Source organism: Mus caroli, unplaced genomic scaffold (genome assembly GCF_978045245.1).
Source record: "Mus caroli unplaced genomic scaffold, Mus_caroli_1 scaffold_13, whole genome shotgun sequence".
In the NCBI taxonomy this organism is placed as follows: domain Eukaryota; kingdom Metazoa; phylum Chordata; class Mammalia; order Rodentia; family Muridae; genus Mus; species Mus caroli.
The window spans coordinates 5,097,501-5,116,286 of record NW_028227268.1 but is presented as its reverse complement, the minus strand read 5'-3'; the positions used below and the strand labels follow the sequence as shown (position 1 = coordinate 5,116,286).

The window sequence follows — 18,786 nt, the reverse complement described above, 5'->3', positions numbered from 1 at the left end:
CCTGCTCAGACAGTCGCTGCAGCATGGGGAACGATGGGGTTCTGGGAGGACAGATGGAGAAATACCTATAGGAAGGTGGCTTTGTGGCAGTGAGCTGTGCTCATTTCACAACTGCCAGAATGCCTGGTCCCTGTGCAAGCTGCTTAGCCCTTTCAAGCCCTGTGAACCCCCAGGCCTGGCAGGGGTCCTCAGCATGGTCTTGGCAGCAGCCTGCAGCCCTATGTGTCAGCAGATTGACCACAGCCTTGCGTACTATGGCTCCCCAAATCTCAGCTGTGTCCTGATCCACCTCTTCCAGTCACTTCAGCCCTGGGTTCAGTCCCTAGCAACACATAAACCAGGCATGGTAGTGCATGCCCAGAACCTGGGAGGGGAAAACGGCAGCATCTGACAGAGATGCTGTCCTGCCTGTCCCTGGCTGGTATGGAAGGCGGCACAATCTGCCTTTGGAACTTTTTAGTTCTCCGTCGCTCTCTGTGCTACTTATTAGGTAAAGGGAAGAGGGGATGGTGGTCCTGACATGGCAGTTTGCTACCCAGGGCCACCACTTCTCTGGCAGGCAGCTCGCCTAGCCTGTGAGAGGTGAGGCTTGCATAGTCAGGTGGAGCGAAGGTTGCAAAGACCCTTCATACACTTTCCATGGCAGGTATCCGTGCAGACCAAGTACTTGAACAGGAATAAGCAGAGCTTACGCAGCTGAAGCAGCAGTGTCTTTGTGTCTGTGTGTGTCTGTGTTTATGTGTGTACATGTCTGGTTGTGTATGTGTGTATATATGTTTATGTCTGTATTTGTGTGCATGTCTCTCTCTGTCTCTGTGTGTGTGTGTGTGTGTGCGCGCACACGTATGCAAAACTGGGAAGCCAGAAAGCTAGGTGAGAATCAAAGCAACTGGAGTTTTAAGCAAGTGGCTTCTGGAGAAGGCCCCGGGGCTGTGCTTGACAGGAAGATAAGGCCAGCAGAGTAGGAGCTGTCTCAATAGCAGCTTGTGCCACGCGATAAATACTTCATCTAACAACGAATACGATTCCCAGAGCACTGGCCAGTAATCAACAAGGAAATAAATTCTCCTAAAATCAAAGCGGCCCCATAGTGATGGAGAAAAATAGAGGGTTTAATGTCCGTGTCCTGGGCTCTTTCAAGATCCAGGGATGTGGGCTGGGGATGTGGCTTAGCTGGTAGAGTGGCTGCTTAGCCCTAGGTTCTATCCCCAGCACCACGTGGACCAGACACAGTGGTGCTCACTGCGAGCACTTGGGAGGGGAACACAGGAGGATCAGAAGTTCAAGGTCATCATCTTCCACACATAGTAAGCTTGAGACCAGTATGGGCTACATGAGACTGTGGTAGAATAATGGAAGGGAGTCGAAGAGATGGCACCGCGCTAGAGCCCTTGCTGCTCACTCAGTCACGAGGACCAGCGTTCAGATCCCTGCTCCCAATCTAGGTGGCTCACAAATATCCGTAACTTCAGTTCCAGGGAATCCGTAGGCAGCTGCACATGTGTGTGTGTGTGTGTGTGTGTGTGTGTGTGTGTGCGCACTTACACAGACACGTGCATACATAAAATAGTTTGTCTTATTAATTTATTTGAAACATGGCCTTACTCTGAAGCTCTGGCTGTCTTGGAACTCACTGTGTAGAGCAGGCTGGCCTTAAATTCACAGTGAACTTCCTGCCCCTGCCTTCTGTCTTCTGGGTACTGGGATTAAAGGCGTGCACCACCACAACCAGCAAAATAAATAAATAAATAAATAAATAAATAAATAAATAATCTTTTTTAAAAAAAGATTTATTTATTTGTTTTATGCATATGAGTATATTGTAGCTGTCTTCAGGCACACCAGAAGAGGGCATGAGATCCCATCACAGATGGTTGTGAGCCAACCATGTGGTTTCTGGGAATTGAACTCGAGACCGCTGGAAGAACAGTCAGCTCTTAACCTCTGAGCCATCTCTCCAGCCCCTAAAATAAATCTTTTAAGTTAGTGGGGGGTGGGGCAGCTCTAGAAATGGCTCAGCAGTTAAGAGCATTTGCTGTTCTTGCACTTGAGTAAAAAGCTTAATGCATTTGTCCCATGCCTATTATCCCAGCCCTGGGGAGTCCGAGACAAGTGGGTCCTTGCTGCTCAGCCCATCTAGCCTATCAGGAAGCAACACTTCCTGTATAAGATGTAAAGTAGTAGAGGAAGATACTAGTCAACTGTGCCCCGCCTCCTCCCCCCACCACACACCACACACTCTGATAACACACATACACAGAGATACACAGTCACACATGGACACACACACACTGACACAGAGACACACACAGTCACACATATACACACGCGCACACACACAGACATACAGTCACATATACACACACAGAAATGTACACACACAGTTACAGTCACACACTCACACACATAGTCAATCATACTCATACACACACACACACACACACACACACAATACACCACACAGACACAGACACACAAAAATACACACAGAAACACACAGAGACATACACAGACACACACTCACACACACAAACACACAAACATACACACAGATACACAGAAACACAGAGTCACAGACACACACACACACATACACTCATATACACAGACACATACACACACACAGAAATGTACACACACAGTTACAGTCACACACTCACACACATAGTCAAACATACTCATACACACACACACAATACACCACACAGACACAGACACAGACATACACAAATACACACAGACACACACTCACACACACAAACATACACACAGATACACAGAAACACAGAGTCACAGACACACACACACACATACACTCATATACACAGACACATACACACACATACACACACACCATACCCACACCCACACACCCCCATAGATACACACACACTCACACACAGAGACACGCACCGGAAACACACAGACACAGACACAGACACACACAAGAATGGGTTCCCAGCAAACCAGTGCTAGTTCCCTGGCGAGTCTCCAGGTTGCTGGTGTGAACTTATCTTGGTGTGAACAGACTCAGATGAGCTGGCTGTGCCTAGCAAAAGGCCTCTGTCACCCGGGGGTTCCTGTGCTCATCCATTCAGGGTCTTGGCAGGAAGACAGAAATTTCTTTGTCTGCTTCAGTCCCAGGTGCCGTGTCTGACAAAGTCAGGACACGGTAAACACGGCAGACTCGCGCAGTGTGCTTTCCTGCTGTGTCCGAGGTGTGAGTCGGGCGGAGGCAGCTCTGCTTCTCTCCCACCTGGTTTCCGCTGTGGCCTCTGCTCACTGTCCATGGGAAGGCATAGGCCATTCACGGGCTTATCTCTGGCTCTCCCCTCCCCTCTAGGCTCACCCCTGGGGCCAGCCTCATTGAAAGGATCCAGGCCATTGCCCAGAATGTGTCTGACATCGCTGTGAAGGTGGACCAGATCCTGCGCCACAGCCTGATTCTGCATAGCAAGGGTGCGTCACAGCCAGGACATTGCCCTGTGTCCCCAGAGGCCAGTGCCCTGCTGGATAGGGCAGAGCCCCCAGAAGTCCCATTTCTCTGGTAATGCTTGCCTAGTTCTTGGGGGCCCTACTTGAGGCTCTCAGTAGGGGCACCTGGTCTTCCCCACCCTGGCCTGCTGGAGGTTGAGGAGGTCAGAGTGGGCTGATGTGGTTCCTTTTGGTTTGGGAAAAGCTGGAGGTCTCTGCCCCTCTGCCGATCTCAGGAAAACAAAGGTATATTTTGTGGGGAGCTTGCGGTGTGTCCATCTGGTAGGCCACTCTGTAGCTGTTTTAAGAGCTTGCTCCTCTGAGCCTGGAGGAGGCTGAGCAAGTGAAGTAGGGCTGTGGGGTGGGAGAAACCTCAGGTGAGGGCAACAGGAGGGGTGACCACTGCTCCTAGCACAGGCCTCTTCACCTTGCCCTCTCTCTTTGGCTACCTCCAGGCCCCAGTGTCTCAGTAAGCCATCTTCTGTTTTTGCAGTGTCTGAAGGTCGGAGGGACCAGTGTGAAGCACCCAGTGACCCCAAGTTCCCTGACTGTTCCGGGAAAGTGGAGGTGAGGCCTAGGGGGACCCCCCCTGAGGGGAAGGTGCATGGTGGGGATCAGGCAGGTGGAGGGCTTCTCCTCCAGGCTCTGCCCACTCCAGCTCAGCCCTGGATTTCTGTCCCAGCTGGACTGACTCTGTTGACTAGGTACCTAAGCCAGCACAAACTAGTGGTGACCAACCTCAGAGAAATGCTTTCTCCACTGGGCCTACCATGATAATCAGCCCAAAGACCTCTGAGCCTGTCACCTTTAGGAGCTCCGTCCACTTAGAGACCCATTCTAACACCTTGGCAAGAAATGGTGTGAGTCTGGTCTTGGTCCCCTCTGCCCAGCTCATGGCTTATTGGACCAAGGGCCCCTCCTGATCACCTCCATAATGACTGCATAATGTTGGTGCATGAAGAGAACCGATTCACATCCTTAAAGGCAGCTTCTTGAGCTGTCTATGAACCTTTAAGGGATAGGCTACGGGGCTGCTGCAGACCCCTTCCTTAGAGATCACATGGAGCCCCTGTGGAAAGAACTTCTCTGGCCCTGGCCCCCGTAAAGGATGCCTATGACCCTGCCTCTAATTAAGATGAGGAGACAGGGGGCACAAGGGCTGTGGCTGCTGAATTTCCTGGACCTTGTCATTGGTGCTTGGCCTCTTTACATCTACCAAGTCTCAGGTCCGAGGCCCTCCTCTGTGAGGCTCCGGGGAAGCCGACTTACCTCCTTTTCTGGTCCTCCGTTGTCGAGGGCTGGCTGACCTTGGCCCAGCCTCCCTCGCCCAGTTGTACGTCTCTAGTGTTCTGCTGAATCTTCAGGTTGGGGCAGGCCTCACGGTGAGATCTTGGGGACCCTGTGGCTAGGGGAGTCCATGCGGTGGTGTGTGGGTTCCTGGCTGCCTACCCAGGCCTGGTGTTTTTCACAGTGGATGCGCGCCCGCTGGACCTCTGACCCCTGCTACGCCTTCTTTGGAGTAGACGGCACTGAGTGCTCCTTCCTCATCTACCTCAGTGAGGTTGAGTGGTTCTGTCCCCCGTTGCCCTGGAGGAACCAGACAGCTGCCCGGACAGCCCCCAAGTCCCTTCCCAGAGTCCAGGTAGGCCTAGATTGGATATCCTTAGGGACAGTGGGAGGGAGCCTCACTCCCCCACCCCCACCCCATGGAATGGGGCTCCCAGCTCTGCAAGCTGAGGATCCCAGATCACCTTCTGTGGAATCCAGTACAGGGAACTTGCTTGGGAGGCAGGAGACATCCCCGGAGAAGTCCTTAATGGGTTAGAATAACAGCAATAATAGCTGTCATGTTTCTGAGTGCATGGCACTGTATTTGTCCTTCTGTGAGTAGATGTAATGGGTGAAGATTCACGGACTTAGAGAGTTAACAGGTTCCAGGCACCACTGACCTTAGCACCACTTAAAGGCAGCCCACCCCTGGTGATTCAGAGCTGATTGGGTCCCCAGAGGACTCAGGGGTGGGTGGTTAACTGGGGAGGAGGGCTGGAGTGAGTATTGGAAGGTGCAAGCAGAGCCTCCCACCCTGATGCTGAAGCAGGCACCCACCTTACAGTAGGTGGCAGCTTCTGTCATGGGAAGCCGGGGATGGGACGGTGATGGGATAGATGGTCAGGGACTGAGAGAGCTGGCCTGTGGTCCCAACTTAGGCTGTGTTCCGAAGCAACCTGTCTCACCTCCTGGAGCTGATGGGCAGTGGGAAGGAGTCCCTCATCTTCATGAAGAAGCGAACCAGGCGGTTCACCACACAGTGGACCAAGGCTGCCAAGTACCTGGCACAGAAGCTGGGGGACATTCGGAGGGACCAGAAGCAAGTATGTTATTCTGTCAGGGAGCGCTTGGACAATGTGCTTACTGCACTGGGGCTCTAGGTGGGTGTGGAACTCCAGGTGGAAATGGGCCTCCAGGTGGGAGTGGGCCTCCAGGTGGGCATGGGGCTCCAGATGGACATGGGTCTCCAGGTGGGCATGAGGCACCAGGTGGGCATGGCCATGAAGTTCCAAGTAGACTCAGTTCTAAGTAGACATGAGCCTGTGGTTCCCAACAGGCACAGGGTTTCAGGTGGTCACAGGTAGACAGGGAATTCTGGCTGGGCATGGTACATGCCTTTGAACCAGTGACATTAGTTTCTTTTAACTGGATTCAGTCACAGGACTTGAGGGTGACAGGGTCAGGATGGATGGTTGAGCCCCCCTGGCCCCTTCTCAGGCTGGGCCAGAATGATCAGCCCCTGGAGGTCCTGCGTCCTTGGGACATTTTCATCGTGTCAGGCAGAAAGGTTAAAGGGGTCCGGGAATAACAGACTGAGGAAGGATTGTTGGCCCAACTGTCCATCTGTCTGTCCATCCGTTTGTCCATATGTCCATCCATTCTTTTATTCACGTAACAGAGAACCGCATGCTTGTCACCTCCTTTCTGTCGGAGTCCTTGCCATTCATAAAACCCTTCTTGTCTGTGTGTACTGCTGTCCATTCTTTCATCTGCAAGGTGAACTCCACGAGGCAGTCGCACACCCACCAACACCTACGCCTCCAACGTCCAGGGTCTAAAGGCAGCCAACCAGGCCTGGCCTGGAGCCCCTGTGTGCTGTGCTGTGGGGTGATCCTGGGCTGGGGTATACAGACCTACGAGTTGCTTGCTGCTCTCCTCTGATGACCCTCCGCTCTGTCCTGCTCACCCAGATCCTTGTCCACATTGGCTTCCTGACAGAGGAGTCTGGGGACGTGTTCAGCCCAAGGGTGCTGAAGGGCGGGCCTCTGGGAGAGATGGTGCAGTGGGCAGACATCCTGGCTGCTCTCTACGTGCTGGGCCATAGCCTGCGGATCACAGTCTCCCTGAAGGAGCTGCAGAGGTGAGTGCCAGAGAGCCTTCACATCCTGGTGGGGTAGGGAGGGGATAAAGGGCAGCCTGGCCACTAGGCTGATGCTCTGACTGTGGGGCCCACAGCCTGGAGGTGGCCCTCTGTCAGATGCCGGTCCTCCCCGTTCCCTCCTCCACCTGCTTATGTGCTTCCCACTTCCTCTTCCATGCAGACGCACGTTTATTATTTAGAATCCACAGAGAAAGTGTGTTTGCATAGCATAGCAGCAGTCTGCAAGCTCTTGGCCTTTGCCAAGAGACTAGGGTCTGGGTCTATGCTCACAGGCTAATGCGTAATGTCTTGAGAGAGGAGTCACCATGTCCACATGAGGTCCCGGCCCCGAGGGTCTTCCTGGTAGGCTGGGCATAGTCTTCAGGGGGTGTTTTTAGGAGCTGGACTCCTTGGGCATTCTACAAGGACATTAGGGTTGACAGGTGTTGCTGACTGCCAGTGCTGGGCTTGTCCAGGTCCCTCTGGAACTGTGGAACATAGACACCCCCCCACCCTGGTGTCTTGGTGGTGAAGAGGGTCTAAAAGATTGTGTGTGAGAATGGGGGTAGGGGATGTCTGGAGAGTAAGAACATGTGGAATACAAAGGAACTGGAGTGTGTGTGTGTGTGTGTGTGTGTGTGTGCGCGCACACGTGTGCATGTGTGAGTGTGTGAGAGAGGGAGACAGACAGGCAGACAGAATCAGAGACAGACAGAGACAGACAGAGACAGACAGCGACAGAGAGACAGACAAAGTCAGATAGGCAGACAGAGAGACAGAGGGGTACTGGCAGATAGGAGTGTGTGTGTGTGTGTGTGTGCTGTTTGTGTGTGTATGTTGTTTGTGTGTTTGTGGGTGTTGTGTGTGTGTGTGTCTGGTCTAATGTCTACTTGGGGTAATGTTTTTATCGCTCGCTCATCTGTTAGATGCAGACATACCTAAGCTCTCTCTTACCTTATTTGTTATATTTCTTGTGTGGCATTGGATATATACCAGGGCACATCTTTTAGATGTGCTTCTAGACTGGCACTAATGCAGTTATGAGGCATGGGAACAAAATGACCCACTGTGCTGTGGCCATCCACTTTAGATAGAGACTATTACCAAGGACATGTGTCCAGCGATACCTGCCCTCAGCCATCCAGGAAACCTGTACTTTGAGTTTTGATCTCGTGGGCCAGTCTCATTGAGTCAGGGGAATGAGGAAGCGGGGGCTGAGCTGTGTTGTTGGGAGGGGCGCTAAAATGAACCAGCGTTGTAGAGTGTCATCCCGTGGCCTGAGTCATTCTTTATGGTCATGCTCTTCTGTGGGCACAGTCAAGGTTAAAATGTGTCTCTAGAGCAAGCGACAGGGACAAGAAGGGGAGAAAGAGGATGGGGTCCAGGGTGGTGCTGCACAGCTACAGCATCGACAGGAAGCACCAGAAGTGGCTGCTGCCGCCTGAGAAGCAACCCTGATGTCTCCAAACGCCAAAGAACCTGGGAACTGAAAGGACCCAGGATCAGACTCACAGAGCGACTCCTGGATGCAGGGAGGCAGATGACATACCCTTACTCAGGCATCTGTGGGCAGTGCTGTGTGTTCAGTTGCATGGGCCCCCTCAGTGCTGAGATCTGCCTGCCCTGCCCCGTGCCTACTTTGCTTCCTCAGGCAGAGAGCTCAGGAGGCATACTGAGGAGGGTGCTTTGACTATAACCAACTTTTGCAGATAGTGAAACGACCTTTCCCTGGCCAGGAGGCTGCCTATAGAAAAGTCACATGGTTCATGGAGAAAGAAGGAGAACCATGGACCCAGGGCCAGAATCTCAGGTCAAATGGCACCAGCAGTCTGGTGCAAATTCAGGCACCCAAGGTTGCAATAGGACACATCCCAAGGGTGCCAAGAGACTGTTATTCTCGGCTATGGGAGGGAGAGTTTCTTCCATCCACTCGACACAGAACTGTTAGTAGACCATCTTGCTGGAGAGGAGCAGAGAGCCTGCAGGCCTTCCGGGGCCCAGGGAGTGGGGGGCCGGTGTTTGGTTCGGTGGCTCTGCTCTAGCCCATGCCAGGGCTCTCCCAGCCCTCACCCCGAGTCCTTCCCTGCCCAGCTCCCTGTCCACTGCAGGAGTGGGATGCTGAGCCTAAGGCTGGTGCCCACTGCCATTGCCCATCCATGGCCAGAGCAGTGACTGACCATGGGCTTCCTGGGCGTGGAAAGGACCGGTAACAACTGACCCAATTGAAAACCTCCCACCTGTAGCCATTGCTACGTACACACACTTGTCTGTGCACACACAACACGAACTTACATATGTAACACATGCGTGCATATATGTGTAACTCCCCCCCCACAAACACTTATGCATGTAACATACATATAGATGAACTTATATAATACCTATATACATACACATACATGAACTTATGCATGGGACACGCATGAATACTCAAGTATCATCTGCACTTGTGCATGTGACACCCACATTTACACACATGAACTTATTGTGTATGTAGCACTCACATGCATAAACATGATTGCTCTTTCACGCACAGTGCACAATATTCTCACACATGCACATATGTACCACTGCATGAAGACCCCTACATACCCACTTATATGGGTATGAATACGTTCACACCTAACTCACACACATGTGGACACATGTCCATATAGCATCTGCATACACATGTTATATAATGCATACTCACTCGTGTGCATGTTCAACACACACACACACACACATACACACACACACACTCACACATACTCACATATGTACCCTCCTCTCAACCCCTCACCAGAGACTCAGTCCTTTCTTTCCCCCCAGCTTTCAATTCCTGGCAGGCCTCTGTGGCTCTCAGTCCCAGGAGAGGCCTCACTGAGAGGTCACCAGGTCACCCCTTCTCAGAATTTAAAGCTCAAGAAGTTGGTAGGCATGGCTGGGCCTGAAAGCCCTGGCCTTGATGCCCTGAGGGATGTGAGTGTGAACTCTTGCTTTGACTGGGCAAACTGGATGTAAACAGCCCAATCCCTCCTGAGGTCTCCTCAGGGAGATGCTTTGAAAACCTGTGGCCAGATACAATTGAAAACAACTAGCAGTCAAAACAAACACAAAGGCTGGAGAGATGGCTCAGAGGTTAAGAGCACTGACTACTCTTCCAGAGGTCCTGAGTTCAATTCTCAGCAGCCACATGGTGGCTCACAACCATTGGAAATGGAACCGGATGCCCTCTTCTGGTGTGTCTGATAGCTGCAGAGTACTCCTATACATAAAATAAATAAATCTTATTAAAAACAAAAAACAAAAACAAAAACAAAAAAACAAACCTTCCTTCCCAGGGGCCTCGGAGCAGCCCTACTCTGAGATTAACAGCACCAGCTATGCTGGGTTTGTGTTCAGGGTGAGGACCCTGCTGCAGCAGACACCTGCTAGCCTCCCACACACCAGCACAGGACCCCACTCTTGGCACCCTGGCCGAGTGAATCTCAATCATGCTCAGAGCTTTCTCTGTGGCCTTTCTCAGCGGCCTCCCTAAGTGCAGCCTTGGGGTTGTGAGGCTGGGAAACCATAGAATGGGGCTGGCTTTGCCTGGCTTGTGCCAAAGGGCTGTCCTCGGTGTACCTAGGACAGGGCCAGAGGGAGTGAGAGAGGGGTGAGGCCCAAAGTGGGAGATATGGACTGAGCTGCTTAGTTCAACTTTATACAACCTGTAGCCACTGAGGAATGACCAAGATTAGATCTGCCTCTGACTATGGCTGTGAGAAATGATCTTGACTGGGAATTGATGTGGGAGGGGCCAAACTCACTGTGAGCGGTGCCATCCCTAGGCTTGTGGGCCTGCACTCGTGTGTGTGTGTGTGTGTGTGTGTGTGTATTTTGTGATCTCACACTTTCTTGGACGTAAAGACCCCCTTTTCCCCCACTGCAGTAAGATTGACAGGTGTAAAAGCCGGTGGATGCTGAGCTGTGGTCTTCAGTACACACCCTCTCCTCTGGCACTACATAAACGCAGGCACGCAGGCCTTTCACTGCGATGTCAGTGGGGAGGTGCTGGGTTTCTCTCGAATTATGGCAACAAAGGCGTGATGGCTAGGGGGCTTAAAAGGGCCTCTTCCTCGTGGCCCTGGAGGCCAGAATTCTGAGATTTGCTGTTACAGGCTGAGCCCTCCTGAGCCGTTAGGGAAAGGTCCATTATGGGGTGTTCCTTAGCACGTGTAGACACCCTCCTGATCCCTGCCTCCATCTGCTTGGCCTCTTCCCTGCATGTGCGTCAGTATCCACCCTTCTCCCATTACAAGGACGCGGTCCTAGCTGGATATGGTGGTTCACACCTGTAAGCCCAGCACTCAGGAGGCAGAACTGAAAGGGAAGAGTTGCCGTGAGTTTGAGAGCAGCTTTGGCTACAGAATAAGAGATCCTGTGATGGTTGGTTGTAATTATCTACGTGATGCAAGAATCTCGATGAGGACTTGTCTATCCAAGCTCGGCACGTCTGTGGGAAGACGTTGTCTTGATTACTTTAGTCAATGTGAGAAGACCCCAGCCCACGGTGAGCAGCACCATCCCCTAGGCCAGGAGACCCGGACTGTTTAGGAACAGAGAGAGTTCGCAGAGAACGAAGCCTTCGTGCCCTCATTCCCTCTGCTCTTGATTTATGTGCATAGCTGCTCTAAGCTTCTGCCTGGATTTCACCACAAGGATGGAGTAAAACAGGAATGGCAGGCAAATCACCCCCTTCTCTGTAAGCTGTGTTTTGTCGGGATATTTTATCACAACAAACAGAAACAAGACTAAGACTGATCTTGGCTCACAAAATAAGGTTGCGAAACATGTCACAGCCACACGAGGGAGGGCCCAGGTGACCCATATATCTCTTTAAAAAGAACTCCTGGGGCTGGCGAGATGGCTCAGTGGGTAAGAGCACCCGACTGCTCTTCCGAAGGTCCGGAGTTCAAATCCCAGCAACCACATGGTGGCTCACAACCATCGGTAACAAGATCTGACGCCCTCTTCTGGAATGTCTGAAGACAGCTGCAGTGTACTTACATATAATAAATAAATCTTTAAAAAAAAAAAAAAGAACTCCTTTATGTATATGGGTATTAGATCTGCCTGCACATATGTCTGGGCACCACATGTGTGCCTGGTGCCTTCGGAGGCCACAGATCCCTCTGGAACTGGAGTTACAGATGGGTGTGAACTTCCATATCAATGCTGGGAATTGAACATGGGTTCTCTGTAGGAACGGCCAGAGCTCTTAATCACTGGGCTATCTCCACTGCCTTCATTTTGTCTCCTTTGTAAAGACACTGTTTCCAAATGAAGAAACATGCTGAGAAACTGGTGGGGGATGGAGGCAGTCAATATGCAACATGTGAACCTTGTGAGGGGTGGGGAACAAGGCCATCTGTAACAGTATCCTCAGCTTGGATAGGCCTGGACAGAAACCATGGGAAGATGGGATTGGAGGCATGGTCACCTGTTAGCCCAGTGCATTCTGAAAGCGCCCTCAGCTGTATCCAGACCCTGTGTGGGCAGGCACCTGGGCAAAGACATGGCTTGTACCCTGGTTGTAGCTCATTCACAGATGTTCCTGCCAGGTGTCTAGTCCGTCCGCTGACTAACAAGAAGTCTGGATGGATGAGCCAAGTTTTCTCTGTTCCTCGCATTTTGGCGTTTTAATTAACTGGCTCACTGGAGGGATGTCTGGGGCAGTGTGCAGAATCCACATTTGACTCTGGTGCATCAAGACATTTCTGGATGAGGGAGGTAGTGTGAGAGAACAATGCCCCATGAGAAGTGCGCATCGAGGTGATGTCAGACACCCACACCTCGCTCCCGCTGAGTGTGCATTGGGAGGGGAGATGTAAGGCCCCTGTCCCCTGGAGCATCCAGAGCCGTTCTCTTGAAAGCCTGTCTCCACAGTGGGTGTTAGAGAGGGAAGCCTTGCCCTTTCTGCCTGAGGAGAATTGGCAGTGCTCGCCAATTTTATTTGCATAATTTCAAGCGTTAATAGTACATGGCATAAGGAGAAACGACGGGCTCTTCCTCCATCCATGAGTGAAATTGGGTTTAGTAGAAAATTAGTTGTCTTAACTGGTAAATGATGGAAGCCCGAGAGGGGCGAGCTTCAACAAGGAAACAGAGGAGGGAGAACTCCACGGCTGTCAGTGTGCAGTCAGGCAGGGAATCAGACTCCAACCCAGGGACGTTTGCTCAAGGGTCCCTGCCCCGGGAATGTCAGAAGCGGGAACCACATCTTGTCTGCCTTGTGCGCTTGTCTTGGCCGGCTGTGACAGGCAGTCAGACTTCTCTTTCCCCGTGACAAATGCTCCAGAGCAACACTTTAAAAGGAGGAATGGTTTATTTTTAGCTCATGCCGTCTAAGGATCCAGTCCAAGCTCCTCTGGAGCTATTGATCTGAGCGTGAGGTCAGGCACAGAGAACACCGTGGCAGTGCATAGCCAAGGATGGGGCATGAGGTGAGGCAGAACATCATGGTAGTGGGAGCAATTGAGGTGGAGACTTGATCCCTGGGACAAGCTGGCTAGCAAGTCTAGCTGTACTGATGAGCTCCAGCTTAGGCCTTGAGGCATATGCCTTTAATCCCAGCACGCTGGAGGCAGGCAGAGTTCAAGGCCAGCCAGAGCTACACATAGAACCCCTGTCTCAAAAAAAATAAATAAATAAAATAAAGTAAAATAAAATAAGAAGGGGGCTGGTGAGATGGCTCAGCAGGTAAGAGCACCCGACTGCTCTTCCAAAGGTCCTTAGTTCAAATCCCAGCAACCACATGGTGGCTAACAACCATCCGTAATGAGATCTGACTCCCTCTTCTGGTGTGTCTGAAGACAGCTATAGTGTACTTACATATAATAATAAATAAATAAATAAATCTTTAAAAAAAAAATAAAATAAGAAATAAAGTGGAAAGTAATGAAGGAAGACACCTGATACCAACTTCCGGCTTCCACATGTGTGTGTACACATGTGTGCATGCACCCACACATGTGTGAAAATGCACACACGTGGATAAAGTAATGGCAGGAAGGGAGAGAACAAGACCTCCTTCTCCCAACCAGGCTCTGCCTCCTAAACATTCTACCACCTCCCAAAATGGCACCACCAGCAAAGGACCAACCCTCCAGACCAGAGTCTGTGAGGGACACTTCTTATTAAGCTGTAGCACCAACTGTGACAGGTTCTGGGGTTTGAATCTGTGCAGATCTGGCTATGACTGTCTCACACTGTTCTCAGCTAATGGGACATGGCCCAGCTGTTTCTCAGGAGATAGAACCAGAGCTGGGCAGTTGACAATGGTAACTGGGTGGAGCTACTGCCATTCTCTGATGGGGGCTGTGGTTTGTCATCTTGGCACAATCTTGAATCACCAGGGAAAGGAGTCTCAATGAGGGACTGTCGAAATCAGGTTAGCTTGTGGACCCGGATGTGGGAGATAATCTTGATTACGTCCACTGTGGGTGGCATCATTCCCTAGGCTGGGTGTGTGTGTGTGTGTCTTGCATTGTCTAAAAGTGCAGAAAGCAAGGTGAGCACCAGCATGTGTGCATGGATTCATTGCCCTCTGCTCATGACTGTGGATGTGATGACTGATGGCTTCAAGTACCTGCCTTGACTTCCCCAGAGTGATGGACTAACTGTAGCCTGGAATTGCAAGCCTACTAAGCCCTTTCTCCTTTAAGTTGTTTTTGTCAGGGCAGGGTAGGGTACTTCATCACAGAAACAGAAATGGGACTAAGATGGAGGATGTCCTCAGACTTTATGTGTAAGAGACTTGCTCACCATAGTCATGTGAGTGGCATTTGGAGGTGGGGGTCTTAAGGATGTAATCAGGGTTAGGTGGGTCCCCAGAATGACATTAGTGACTTGGTAAGAAAGGAAAAGAAATCAGAGTTAGCACATTTGCTGTCTCACCAGATGGCACCCATGTTAAAAAGCCAGGTACGGTCATACTCGTGCCTTTATAACCCCAGTGCTGTGGAGGGTAGAGGCAGGACTACTGGGGCTTATGGCCACCAGCCTCACTTCAGGTTCACTGAGAGACTCTTGTCTCAAGGGAATAAGGCAGAGTGATAGACCATGACACCTGACATCCTCCTCTGGCCTCCACATGTACACAGGCACGTGCACCTGCATATGAGCATGTGTGTGTACATACACACACACACATACACAAAAGCCAATAAGAAACCAGATGAGGGATGCATGCCTCTAAAACCACTTCTTTGTGGCTTGACAGAAGGATAATATTTCAGGGCCAGCCTAGGCTATATATACCAGGCTATATATGAACACCTGTCAAAAAACAATCCAGGAAAAGAAAACACTGTCTTAGGGTTTGTTTTGCTGTGATGAAACACCATGACCAAAGCAACTCACGGAGGAAAGAGTTTGGTTGACTTACACTTCTGCATCCCTGTCCATCACTGAGGGAAGCCAGGGCAGGAACTCAAACGGAGCAGGAGCCTAGAGGTAGGAGAAGATGCAGAAGCTGTGGAGGGGTGCTGCTTACTGGCTTGTTCACATGGCTTGCTCAGCCTGCTTTCTCGTAGAACCCAGCCATCAGCCCAAGGATGGCACCGCCCACAGCGGGCTGAGCCTTCCCCATTGATCACTAATTAAAAAAGATGTTCTGCAGGCTTGCTTATAGCCTGGTCTTATGGGGGCTTTTTCTTTTCTTTTCTTTTCTTTTCTTTTCTTTTCTTTTCTTTTCTTTTCTTTTCTTTTCTTTTCTTTTCTTTTCCTTTCCTTTCCTTTCCTTTCCTTTCCTTTCCTTTCCTTTCCTTTCCTTTCCTTTCCTTTCCTTTCCTTCTCTTTTCTTGTCTCTTCTCTTCTCTTCTCTTCTCTTCTCTTCTTTTCTATGTTTTGTTTCTTTTCTTTTCTTTCTTTCTTTTTTTTTTTTGGTTGTGGTTTTATTTTTGTTTTTTCAAGAAAGAGTTTCTCTGTGTAGCCCTGGTTGTCCTGGAACTCACTGTGTAGACCAGGCTGGCCTCGAACTCACAGAGGTCGAACTCTACCTCCCGACCACCTGGCATGGAGGCATTTTCTTAATTGTGGCTGCCTCCTCTCAGATGATTTTAGACTGCTCTCCCAGAGGTCCCGAGTTCAATTCCCAGCAACCACATGATGGCACACAACCATCTGTAATGGCATCCAATACCCTCTTCTGGTGTGTCTGAATAGAGTGACAGTGTACTCATATACATAAATAAATAACTCTTTAAAAATAAGCTGTTCAGCACATACATCAAATAGAAGTCAGGCAAGAAGGAGACAGACAGTTCTACAAGGAATTTGATGACATGGGTATCATTGTCAACTGCAGAATGAGAGACATTTGGGTTGAGTTGTGAGCACAAAGACGAGGCTGAGAAGACAGTTGGGTGGTGGTGACTATGACTGGGTGGCCTCTTCCTAGAGCTTGGCTCTGACAAGGATTGAAGCGGAAGTTGGCAGTGCCAGGGTGGGAATGGAACGATTAATCAGAACGCCACAGATTGGGCATTCCTCGAATAATAGGAAAGTATCACTCACGGTTCTGGAGGCCGCAGCCTGAGGTTAGAGTTGAGTGGCGCTTAGGTCCTTTGAGGTGAGTCCAGGCGTGCTCTGGGGGCCTCAGAGTTTCCGGCTTCTGGGTAACCTATTCCTTGGCTTCCTCATGGCCTTCCCTCAGCGTGTCTCTGTGTGCCTCCCCCTCTTTACTAGGCACAGTTGTCACTCTGGATCAGGGCTCTACTCAACACCCCATGTTAGCATCAACTCCATCGGCTAAGACCTCTTCTCCAAACACCATCGTAGCCATGGGAACTGAGGCTGGGCCTCCTGTCTTCTGGTGACACAGGCTGACACTATCAGCAGGTGTGCTGTCCCCTTTTGCAAGTTGGGAGAATTTTGGTTGTTTCTTAATGCTGTCCTGAAGGAGCCCACAGAAGGCTGGTGGTGGGGGGAGCGTTGTTGAAGACTGCCAGTCACCTTAGGGGACAGCTCGAGGCAGAGGCCCAGGCCTCTGCACTTACAGGAAGGAAGAGAAAGGGAACCCAGTATTGAGGGGTGGTCTGTGCAGACAAACCAGGGCTGGGACCAAGGGACTGAACATCCCCTGTGGTGACTTTTGCTTTATTTTGAGACAAGGTGGGAGAAGGTTTGTCGAAGAGGGTGGAGGGTTGGGAGCTGTGAGGAGGACAGAGAAGCCACTCCTGGCAGCCTATCCCCACACTCACAATATGCTGTCCCGTAAGACAAAATAACCAAGCCAAATGAGGTCGATATGAGGTCAGAGGTAGTGGAGGTGCAGTGTTCAGAAGCTCATTCTATTATTTCTTTTATGATCCTCTGAGTGGTTCGAATATTTTTCTAATACATAAGTACATGGAGCAGGAAAAGGAAGGGATGAGCCTGCTTGGACTCCGTATCATTTCTCTGCAAAAGTGCCCCTCCCCCAAGAGGGTGTGGCTATCTGTGATTGACCTTGTCACTCTCCAGCTCTCCCCTCCCTCCTCACTTGCCTGTTAGTCTCTCCTCCGTCCCTGGCTGGCCCAACCCATTTTCCCTGCCTGGGGACCGTGGTGGGACATACCCCTGTGCCACCTGCCCTACTGTTGGATACTGGGTCACTAACCAGGCCTACTTAGCCTTTCCCCAGGCGGTCCCAGCTCTTCACCTCCTTCCTAGTACAAGATAGAAACAGCCTTGTGAAGCCCTCCTCCCTTCCTGGTGTCTGGAGCTGGGGTTGGGGGACTGGGATCCTCTCACCCATGCTTTGTGGGTCCCACCATGTGCAGGAGAGGGGAACTTCTGTCAGGGTTGGGAAGGAGGGGGTGGAAAACAGGCGTGTATCACCCACAGAAAAGTCCCAGATCTGTCTTCTCAGCCTCTCAGAAGGCACAGGGCTGGCCTGGTTGGACTTGGGGAAGGCCTGGATAGCAGGGCTAACCCTTTGCATCCCCATAACTCAGCTATGGGCAGTAGGAACAGTTCCCTTGGAGTTGAGCTGTGCTGTTCCCCACTCTTCATTGGGGATGCAGAGCCCAGTGGCTGGTCTCCTGCTGGGCGTCTTTCTTTGGGCTTGGAAGCAAAGCCCTGCCACCCTTGTGTCTCCCAAGACCTCCAAACAGATTGGTCCTTAGTGAGGCTTTGTGGAGCTGTTCTGGCTAATGAGAGTCCTGGGACATAACGCTCACCCGATTAAAAAGAAAGACATCCCAAAGCCAGACTCTACCTGAGAGAGGGGCAGAGCCTGGGCATCAGGAACTGAAATGGGTCACCCTTAGGGATGATGACCACTGAGGGCTGCTGAGCCAGTCTGTCCTGGTTCTGGCAATATAGTGTGGGTGAAAGAGGCTGAGATCCAGCCTAGCATCAGCACAGCCGGGTTATATAAACTCCTAGATTCTTCACAACAGTGGTTTGGTAGCTGGAGGGGTGAGGTATGGCTTCCTGGGCTCTCCCAGGGGAGCCACGGTCCTATTCTTAGCCTTGAGCTTGCTTACTAGCAAAGAGCATTGGCAAAGATGGTGTTAGCCTTAACCCACCTGCTCTGTCTGCCCAGCACTGAGAGAGCTCGCTTCCTCGGTTTCCCTTTTTTGTCCCTTGGTCCATGGCCACCGTGGATATCTCTGAACCTATCTCTGTGATTTATTTCATCTGAGCCACTCCTGTGGGGACCTGATAGTTCTCCCTGGCTTCAGGTCAGGACCCTTTAAGAACCCCTGTACACGCTGGGGTGTGGGTATCTGAGGACACCCACCTTTCCAGGAGGTGGGAACCGAGGGTGAGCTCTCTAGGATGGCATCAAAAGCCCGACATTGGACAAAGGCTGGGCAGCCATGCTGTAATTCCCTGTTAGCAATACCCCTGCTTCCTAAACAGTTCCACAGATGCTCAGTGAGGTCTCTGGG

The 18,786-nt window shown here is 51.1% G+C and overlaps 1 protein-coding gene across 1 annotated transcript in view; it reads left to right on the top strand.

The window, feature by feature from the left end:
* Mgat5b (alpha-1,6-mannosylglycoprotein 6-beta-N-acetylglucosaminyltransferase B) overlaps window positions 1-18,786 on the top strand; it is a 68,629-nt gene that overhangs the window by 22,766 nt on the left and 27,077 nt on the right. Inside the window, exons 4-8 of the mRNA XM_085829399.1 lie at window positions 3,344-3,459; window positions 3,968-4,041; window positions 4,946-5,116; window positions 5,682-5,846; window positions 6,714-6,883. Of these exons, the coding sequence (XP_085685525.1) occupies window positions 3,344-3,459; window positions 3,968-4,041; window positions 4,946-5,116; window positions 5,682-5,846; window positions 6,714-6,883 (696 nt within the window). The remainder of the gene's footprint in view (window positions 1-3,343; window positions 3,460-3,967; window positions 4,042-4,945; window positions 5,117-5,681; window positions 5,847-6,713; window positions 6,884-18,786) is intronic.